At 38.7% G+C, this 9,900-nt stretch overlaps 1 protein-coding gene across 1 annotated transcript; it reads right to left on the bottom strand.

The window, feature by feature from the left end:
• Nucleotides 1–397: 397 nt before the first annotated feature.
• On the bottom strand, nt 398–4,924 carry LOC100809998 (probable protein S-acyltransferase 15). Its single transcript, XM_003536291.5, has 7 exons — nt 4,423–4,924; nt 3,762–3,854; nt 3,550–3,651; nt 3,401–3,472; nt 1,276–1,374; nt 1,094–1,189; nt 398–996 (listed from the first exon to the last, which is right to left on the bottom strand). The coding sequence occupies exons 1-7, from the start codon at nt 4,684–4,686 to the stop codon at nt 901–903; spliced, it is 822 nt and encodes a 273-aa protein (XP_003536339.1). The 5' UTR covers nt 4,687–4,924; the 3' UTR covers nt 398–900.
• Nucleotides 4,925–9,900: the final 4,976 nt, after the last annotated feature.

The raw sequence follows: 9,900 nt of genomic DNA, 5'->3' as shown, positions 1-9,900 counted from the left end.
TCCCAATGATGAAGATGTGCAAAAATGAGTTTTGAACTTGGTGCTCAAATTTCACAAAGATCCAACGATTAATGAATCCAAGATTATAGTTTTACTGAGACGAATTTGATTATATGCGGGAAAAAAAGAATTTTGGGAGAGAGGGAATGACAAAAAGATTTAAGAGAATATGTCTCAATTAATAACTAGGGTACTCTAAATTTATTATTTTATAAAAAAGAACTCAATTTTATTCTCTATCAAATGAATAAATAAAATATTCCTAAAATTCTATTTATTTTTAAATAAAATCATTTTTAATTTATTTTATGAAAAATGTCTTTGCTAGACTTTTGATGGAACTAATTTTGAAAGCATATTTAGAAGTCATTATACAATAAGATGAACAGAAAATACATACAAGTCATATAATCATCAATTTTATACACAGGAAATTGAAAATTAAAGGTCATTTCTCGATAACGAGATGAACAGGAAAGATGCCACTACCATTATGGCAAATGAAAAATCTAAAACAATCCATTAACACTATGAAAAGGCCTTTGTGATATACCTGCAATTATTCTAAATATGTGCTAAGACTGAATTCTATTGTCAGGAATAAAATTAAAGTAAAATTGTGTTACCTGATTTACAAGCTCTAAATAAAGTTTCCATTTTCAACAATCTATGATGAACCCTAGCTGGTGAAAGACAGACATTAATTTTTTTTGGTACAGATATCTATCAACGCATTGCATAAGCTTTACTTTCTCAAAGTTTGCTTAAATGATCAATTGCCTTTTCTCTTTAAAATCTTTTTTCTGAATATTAAATTCAGATGAATGAGCTCTTAATTCTTCATTTCAAGATCCATGCATGGCCTGATGTTGATTTAGGACTTGGCCAGACTAGAAAGGTTTAAGAATTATCACGTAATGTGGGGAAGCTAACCCCGTCCTTGAGATGGCTTACTGCCGTGGGACATAACCATTTCAGCATGTTTGGACCTAAAACCTGGTCAAGAGACAGACGAACATATCCTTAGGTAAGAAACACTATCAGTACATATCTGCAAATTAGTGCCAGCAAAGACCACAAAATAGGGAGAGACCAAAGTAATATTTTTGTATGCGCCAATGTTGAATGGATGCCGATAGCTTTGCCCAGACTTCATAGCCAACCATTTTGCACGCTTTCCTTCATAATACTGAAAAAAAAAAGACAAAATGAAATCTTCCAAGACATAAATAAAGACAAAGTATTTCAGTGGTGTATATTCAACTAGAAACCCACCTCTATGGTTGTCATGTTATGAAGGATAAGGTAGACATGCCATCCAAAAAGAGTCAAAAGGGTTATGGTCAAACCCACCACCATTGTTCCATACAAGACCTAAAAACCATTCATAAATCTTATTGTTAGTTTATGATTTAAGAAAATTAAGGATTAATAAAAGAAGAACGAGTTACCCAAGTTTTAAGTATGTTTTCTCAACAGAAAACCATGTAAAGTCCCATCCTCTGTCTCTATGTTGCTAATTATAAGTTTATAATTATAACTTAAAGAGGGAAAATAAAACCATGTTGCTTCATCATTTACTAGTGATAAAAATAAGTGTGGTTAGAGAAAGGAGTCTATCAAGAAACCATTTGTTTAATGTGTTTCACTGTCTATCACAGTAAAGAACATATTTGTCATAAATTAAAAGTACTAGAACGAAGTATGTGCAGTGACTCTTCTGTCCTGCAGAAGCTTGCCATTTGGATCCATGGGACAGTCCACAAACCAGAGCATACCCACTAGGATATGGCAACACTAGTCACGGATTGAGCCATCTCAATACCCAGAAAATACTTAAGGTGACCCAAATCCTTAGTCTGAAAATGAACAAAGATGTTTCAATTGATAGATTCCTGCCTCATCTCATCACAGCATGGAATGACAATGACATCAACTCAAACAATTACATAGATATCCTGACCTTGGGAGGAGTGTCAATAGAATATGGAATGGTTTGCCTCACTACAAAAAGCATAGCGACACAAGCAGCAAACTAATCTAGATTTCCCATGGGCAACAAATCCAAGTAGTTTCTCCCTATAAACTTCCGCAAACAGACAGGCAATTGATCCATCAGGTCCCGCACCCACTGTCTCCATGGTCTTGAGATTTTCCCTGTGTTGCATCCATCTATATCTGCAACTCCTCTACCTATTGTCACACTCACACCCCCTCTAGATGGGTTTCACGATCTCTATCAGTCACACCTACTGTATATTATGGTCTCCCACAACCCTTTTCTTGAATGAATTTTGTGTCACTCACTAGATCTAAGAATTCAAATGCCGATTGTTACACTGGCACAGCAGAATTAACCAAAAAAAATGGATCTTACTTTATTGAAGAACTGAATTCCAGACTAGACTCAGAGTGTAAACTGGGCACAGTGCAAATGAAATTCATACAGAAAATACTCTTCTATCTCCAACAATCTCAGCTAGTCCCCTTTTCCCTAACTGTTAGAATACAAATAGTAACTAAATGATTAACAACTTCTCTAATTAATTATTGGGTCAATTTGGGATCTCTCAGTTGTGGCCCATCCCATTTGCTTCTAATATAGACCTATTTAATTATTGCCTTCCTTGGCATGGATCACAAATTTTAGCATAAAAAACTCAATAAATGGAATCCAAAGGATGAAGAAATATCAAGACTGAAGAGATAAGAATCAAAAGGTTCCAATCCAAAAACCAAGAGAGAACTCTCACTTAGCACAAAGGCTAATCTCAAATTTCATCCAAATCTATCTTTACAAAATGTTTAGAGTATCATATTTATATTCCTAAATAACATCTAGGTCCATTTGGCACATGGGCCCAACAAGCTAAACACATAAAACTACGATGTCAATTACAAAATCCCAATAAAGGCCCAATTAAACCAACAAAAAATTACACAAACATAATAGGCCCTTAGTAGCTTCCTAGTCCACTATCAATTGTTGTTGTTGTTGTAGCTACTACAAAACCCATTATGCAACATACAACATATATATCAAATATTTTGAAGTAAAAATGTAATTGAAGCAAACTAATGAAGGAAAGGTATAAGGGTTCTCACTCAACTTAAGAAAATGCCTCGGCTTATAATTGGAGGACAATGACATTTAGGATTATTTGCAAATGAACAAACTAGAAGGAGACATGCAATAACATGAATAGAATACAAGTAACTATGAAAAATTCAAGCAGCTGAAATTAACTTAATGATTAAAAAGGTATAAAATGATTTGAAAGAGTTTGAAGTATCAACAGACAATAAATAATATGGCCTACAATTTCCTTCTATGTCTAACAGGGGCACAGATCTATTGCACACATATCAGAACATCCGTAAATAATAGCATGCAACTTACAAAAAAGGTCTTAAGAGAACTTCCTTTAATGGGATCCCAGTACTTCTGAAATACACAGCTCATAAATATGATCTGCACATTTTAAAAGCTTATGTCAAATAGGAATCCTGTTCAGTACAGAAACAGTAGATGCCAGATTGGAAACATACCGTAGAATAAATACTTGCCATGGTGGCATAGAATACAAAAACAAAGAATGTCTTATAATTCCAATAGCCAACACAGTTATTTATCCACAAGCAGTGATGATCCTAGATCAAATTCAGCAACCAGACAAAAAGGTCAAAATAAATCCTTCAGGAACTCAAATGCAAAAATGAAGCTCAAAGTAACATCCATTGCCGAGATGCAACTGACCTACCATTTTCAGAATACACCTTCTGCAAACTCGACAATGATGAGTCCTGGGAGGCTTGTATGCAAAGCACTTGTCACATTTCTTCTGTTCTGCATTCTGCAGAAAATTAATCAAGGAACTCAGCAACGGTTCAAACAAATCAGATCACTAGTAAGAAAACATAACAATACCAACACCTTAATCTGTCATAACTCATAAACACATCAGAAACCTCAGATAATGTAAAAGCAACACACTTAAATCCTTGGCCATAAAATCACGATGGGGGGGGGGGGGGGGGGGAGCAAATGCCAGAGAAACTAATCATACAAATATCAGAATTTGAGTTTGGGCCTAACTCAGACCCAAAAAGTAGCTCATAAAGTGAGAGTTGTCATTGTAGGATCTCCAACAAGAAATATATCCATATATAAAGTGCAAACAGCTATAAGTTAAGCACCATAAATTGTTCAATAACCATGCATAACAGCTAAAATGAAACATCTGCAGGCTGCAGCATTGATCCATTGACAATTTACATAACAACCACGATTCAGAGAATCTCAGTTCAATTTCCTACTTTGATTCACATAAGGGACACAAGTAGCTACTACACACTTAAGGACCCAGATCACTTTCCCAAGCACACAGACAGACCCATGATGGAGATGTGAGAAAAGCTTACATCTTTGGAGAATTCAACATCTGGGGCGTAGGAAGAAGGGACGTGGCCAGGGTCAGTGAGAACGCAGGAGAAGAAAGAGAAGAGGGAGAGAGAGGCAAAGAGAGAGAAGAGGAACGCATTCAAAGTGCCAGGGGAACTCTGCAAACCGAGCCAATCTTGGAGGAAGACGAACATTGAACAGTAATACACAAAAACCATTAACAAAATCACTGCCAACACAGGCACTGATACAAACCTTTTGCCCTTCATCGACAACATGGACATGGAGAACAACAAAACAAAACCCCTTCCTTCTTCACTCTGCTGTTTGTTGCTCTTCGATTTCTTAATTACTAAATTTTACGGGACCTTTCTTGAAACAAAACAAAATGCATGCCGTTCGATTCATATAAAAAGCCTTTCTTGGAGAGACAAATCTATAACTCCAAGATTAGTCTTTTTTTTTTTTTGAGAAAGTGTAAAATTATACGGAAATAAATATGTTTTATTCTAATTTATATGCATTAGATATCTTAACAAATAAATTCTTAATTTGATTCTTTTAAGATTTTAGAGTATTGACTTGACTTTTCGACAACAAATTAAATAAGGAGGAAAATTTGACATTATTAATTTTTTAATGAATAAACAGGTTTTAAAAGAATTTAGAGTAAACTAGTAAGTAATGTTGACCCGTGGGATCCTAGATTCGTGTTGGTGTCTGCTTTTGTATTAAAAAAATAGATGTTTAAAATCTTGTTTTAATGTTAAAACATATACTGCAGTTAATGTCTACTAATTTATTTTACATTATATTATTTAATTTCATCTAGTTAAATGTAGAAGGTATCATATATATTTGAACTAAATGAGCATCGATTTATTCAGTTATCATAAAGGGGAAGATATTGGAACTGATATACAGTATCCAGGCACTTGTAAATGATTTATGCAGGTTAACATTTGAAAAATTTAATTTTGTAAAAAAATTAATTAGTCATTATTTTCTGAAATACCAACTTTAATTATTATACTTTTAAGTTTTACCGACTTTCATATTTGTGTGCTCCAAAAATTAGACCAAACGAACCCATTACCAGCATCAGGCTTCGGCAGCCCAAGATGTCAAACAAAGAAGGGCTTAATATTCCCACACTGTTTCGCTAAGTCCACCTCTAGTCTTTTGATATTTTTACCAAAATACCCCTGCCAAAAATAGGTTTCCATTGGTAGAAATATATAAGGGAAACATATTTTCGTTATACATAATCAATTTATATCCCTTAATATAACGAAAATATATTTCTGCCGTGTATTTTGTTTTAATACACAATTACCATACTGCAATTGCAAGGACATTATAGCTCACCGTTTATCGGAAAATTAAAGGCTACTTCGCAATTGGCTCACCCTTTTTTCCTTTGAAACATGAGAGTTATTGTCTATCATTTTTAGTTATTTGTGTCTATATCATGCTCTAACCTTAAAGTGATGAATTGTTAGATAATTTATAAGCGATCAAATGTTAAAGTTTGGGCAAGAAGATTTGGCTTCAAAGAAAAATCTCACAACTGGAGTAAGAAAAGGATGATTTGGAAATGAAAGTCAAAGCTTCCAAAGAAGAAAAACAGTCCTTAAGATATAACACGGATCACTTGTAATGTAATCTATACCAAAAAGTCTATGCGTAGGAATATATGTGTGTGTGCCTTAGGTAAAGGGGTGAATTATGAGTGACTTTTATTAGTTTTTAATGATAAGTTAACGAAAACCAATAGAAGGGTGGTGCTTGAGTACTCTTGGTTGGTGGTAACTATGGAGTGGGGAGAGCTACTTTATGGTTGGTAAACTAAGAGAAACATTAGGCCCTAGCTAGCACTCATATATGGATATTTGCCAGTTACATTAGTTCTTGATTTTCACTGTCTTGTTGCAGAGATAGATTGGTAATATCAATCCCATATGCACTTTTAAACATCGTGAATCATTTGCCTTTCTAGTCTTTTCTGTTTACAACACAAGGAAATGTGGAAGCCCATAGGCTTTTAGAGTTGGAAAAACATGATGACTAGGGGATTTGGGTGGATGATACACCTTGAGCAACTCTTCTAGCTAGATGCAACTACATGTAAATTTACTAATTTCTGTTCAAAATTTCGGTTAACTTTGATGAAATCACACATTTAATCTTTAAAAAATAAAAAAATGTAATACCACATTACACTTAAGGTTTAAGAAATTTCAAAATATATTAAGCAGGGTTTGAAGGACTACAACCTAGTGATCATCTAACTGTCTAGCATATATGCATCTTCTTTACTTTTATTAAACACTTCTCCTTGAAATTTTTTAATTAATTGAGATCTTTGAAGTAATTAGTGCTTCTTTAATTTGTAGCTAATTAACTTTATCTTGTTGCTTTTTCATTAAATTTTTCTGTCAATAGGGATGACAAGTAGGTTTGATCAACTACTCAAACTCCTCATCGATCACTGTCCAACAATAGGATAAAAACGTTAACCAATCAGCTTAGGTTAATTTCTGCGTTAAGATTGAGAATTTCTAGTGGGTTTTATCTTTCAACACTTCAGCATCATATCATATTTTCAAATGATATATATATATATATATATATATATATATATATATATACTAGCATGTTCCCTAAATATATATTGATATGACAGTTTTGCATATACAAACACTAAGCTATAGTTTAAAAAGCTTAGCTACTAGCCTAACTAACATAAACCTAATGATAGAAGCAGAGGATGCTCAACTCCTTGTTTCGAGGACAAGGTACCTCCTGAGATAAGAATTGGGATAAATTTCTCTGTGTATTTCATTGATATCAGCAACCTTCTTATATACAACTCTGTAATAACAGCTTTTCTAACAAACTCTAACAACTTTATCAATATTCCAATTTACTAATTATTATTATTATAAATGGTTGCAACAGATTCGTTGGTGCTTTTGGTGTTGAGCTTGGATATTGGCGCGCGAATGCTTCCCACTTCAGACTTCATAATCCTGAAGGTAATTTGCTTGCTTGGTTGCTCGTTTGGGCCTTTCTGATATGTTGGGTTCTGCTGTGGGGTTGGGTTCTGCGGGGTTGGGTTCTGCGGGGTTGGGTTCTGCTGTGGGGTCTATTATAAAGTCTGGTGTATTGCTAACAATACCCCCCTCCTCAAAAACCACCTTGTCCTCAAGGTGGTAGGTGTTACGAAGCTCCTGCCATGGCTCCCATGATGTGTCCTCAGGAGGTTGGCCTAACCACTGGGTGAGCACGTAACGGGTTGGGGGAGACGTAGAATGGTCAGTTTTGGTTGCGAGGAAGGATAAGGGCTGAGGGACGGGCTTATGGTCAATAACTTGTAGGGGCCAGTTATCGGGTGAAGGGGGAAGCGGTCCATGGTGAGGACGGAGGAGGGAGCAATGGAAGACAGGGTGGATGCGGGCGGCTGCGGGAAGACGAAGGTGATAGGCAACTTGTCCCACGCGAGCAATGATTTGAAAAGGCCCAAAATAGCGCTTGGAAAGCTTGGGGTTCATAGTGATATGCATGGAACGTTGCCGGAATGGGCGTAACCTCACGTATACCCATTGGCCAGGCTCGAAAGTAATGTCCTGGCGTTTAGAATCAGCGTGGACCTTCATAGAAGCCTGTGCCTTGAGGAGACGGCGCTGGAGAGTGTCATGGAGTTCCTGTCGAGAAGTCAACAAGGAGTCAACGGCCTCGTTGTTAGATGTTCCGGCAAGGTACTGTGGGAGGGACGGCGGCGGTTTCCCGTAAATTACTTCAAAGGGGGTGTAACCGGACCCGGAGTGTAAGGAGGTGTTGTAGGACCACTCGGCCAAGGGAAGGAAACGGAACCACTGAGAGGGTTGAGAGTGGACGAAGGCACGCAAGTACTGTTCCAAGATGCGGTTCATTACCTCGGTCTGTCCATCGGACTGAGGATGATAGGCCGTACTCATGCGCAGCCGTGTACCGCTTAGCCGGAAAAGTTCCCGCCAGAAGGAGCTGATGAAGACGGGGTCGCGGTCAGAAACGATGCTCCGGGGAAAGCCGTGGAGCTTGCAGACCATATCGAGGAATAGAGAGGCAACCTTAAAGGCGGAGTAGTGGGTTGGGAGGGCTCCGAAATGAACACCCTTGGAGTAACGGTCGACGACGACGAGCACAACCGTGAAGCCGTGAGATGGTGGTAAATGGGTAATAAAATCCATTGAAACGTCTTCCCAAACCCCACTCGGAATTGGCAGGGGTTGTAAGAGGCCGGCAGGACGACGGGTGCTAGGTTTGGTCTGCTGGCAGGTATGACATTCCCGAACAAAGCGCGTGACATCCTTGCGGATGGTGTCCCAGTGGAAGCTCGACTGAAGTCTATGGAGGGTCTTGGCAACCCCCAAATGACCTCCCAAGGGGGTAGCGTGAAATTCGAGCAGAAGGTTGGGGATGAAGGGGTTGGTGGGATCCAACCATATACGGCCCTTGAAGAAGAGAAGCCCGTTATGAAGGTGAAAATCAGGAAAGGCAGTAGGTTGGGCCTTGACTTTATCGAACTGGGCCATGAACGTAGGGCTGTCATGTAGAGTCCGGCGGAGATCATCAATGAAGACAAAATTGGGGACCGAGAGAAGGAGGAGCTGGCCGGAATTATCACAATTGGTCCTCGAAAGAGCATCTGCAACAAGGTTGGAGGGACCAGGTTTGTATTGAATTGAGTAATCGAAGCCGAGAAGCTTGGACAAATAGTAATGTTGCTCAGGAGTTTGGATCACCTGAGACATGAGTTCTCTAAGACTCTTGTGATCTGTTAAAATGGTGAACGAATGGCCAAGCAGGTACTGCCGCCATTTGCGGACTGCCGTGACAATCGCATGGAGCTCCCTGACATATGTTGAGGCATGTAAAAGGCGAGGTCCGAACTGCTTGCTGAAGAAGGCAATGGGATGGCCTGATTGCATCAGAACGGCGCCCATGGCGGTGCCGGACGCGTCTGTTTCTACGACAAAGGGAACCGTAAAATCGGGCAGGGCCAAGACAGGGGCCTGGGTCATAACAGTTTTCAAGTGGTCAAAGGCGGCCTGAGAGGTTGGGGACCAAGCAAAGGCATCTTTGCACAGGAGTGCAGTGAGAGGAGCCGCAATCGCCGCATAGTTCTTGATGAATTTGCGGTAGAACCCGGTGAGACCGAGAAAGGCCCGGAGGTCCTTAGCCGATGTTGGAGATGGCCAGTTCACGATAGCCTGGAGCTTGGATGGTTCAGGTTCGACTCCCTTAGCGGAGACGAGGTGCCCGAGGTACTCCAATTGGCGCTGGGCAATCAAGCATTTGGTGCGCTTAAGGAAGAATTGTTGTTGCAACAATGCCTGAAAGACAAGCTCGAGGTGGTGGAGATGAGATGATAATGAGTCGCTGTAGACCAAAATATCATCAAAGAAGACTGTGGCAAAACGGCGCAGGAAGGGGGCGAGCAGGGTGTTCATCGC

Source organism: Glycine max, chromosome 10, assembly GCF_000004515.6.
Source record: "Glycine max cultivar Williams 82 chromosome 10, Glycine_max_v4.0, whole genome shotgun sequence".
Classification (NCBI taxonomy): Eukaryota; Viridiplantae; Streptophyta; class Magnoliopsida; order Fabales; family Fabaceae; genus Glycine; species Glycine max.
This window is presented reverse-complemented; position numbering and strand designations above follow the sequence as displayed.

Coding starts and splice junctions, on each gene's coding strand:
- LOC100809998 (XM_003536291.5), bottom strand. CDS start 4,686: ATGTCCATGTTGTCGATGAAGGGCAAAAGGTTTGTATCAGTGCCTGTG. Junction 3,855..4,422: donor ATGTTGAATTCTCCAAAGAT/GTAAGCTTTTCT, acceptor AATTTTCTGCAG/AATGCAGAACAGAAGAAATG. Junction 1,375..3,400: donor GTTCTCTTAAGACCTTTTTT/GTAAGTTGCATG, acceptor AATGGTTTTTAG/GTCTTGTATGGAACAATGGT.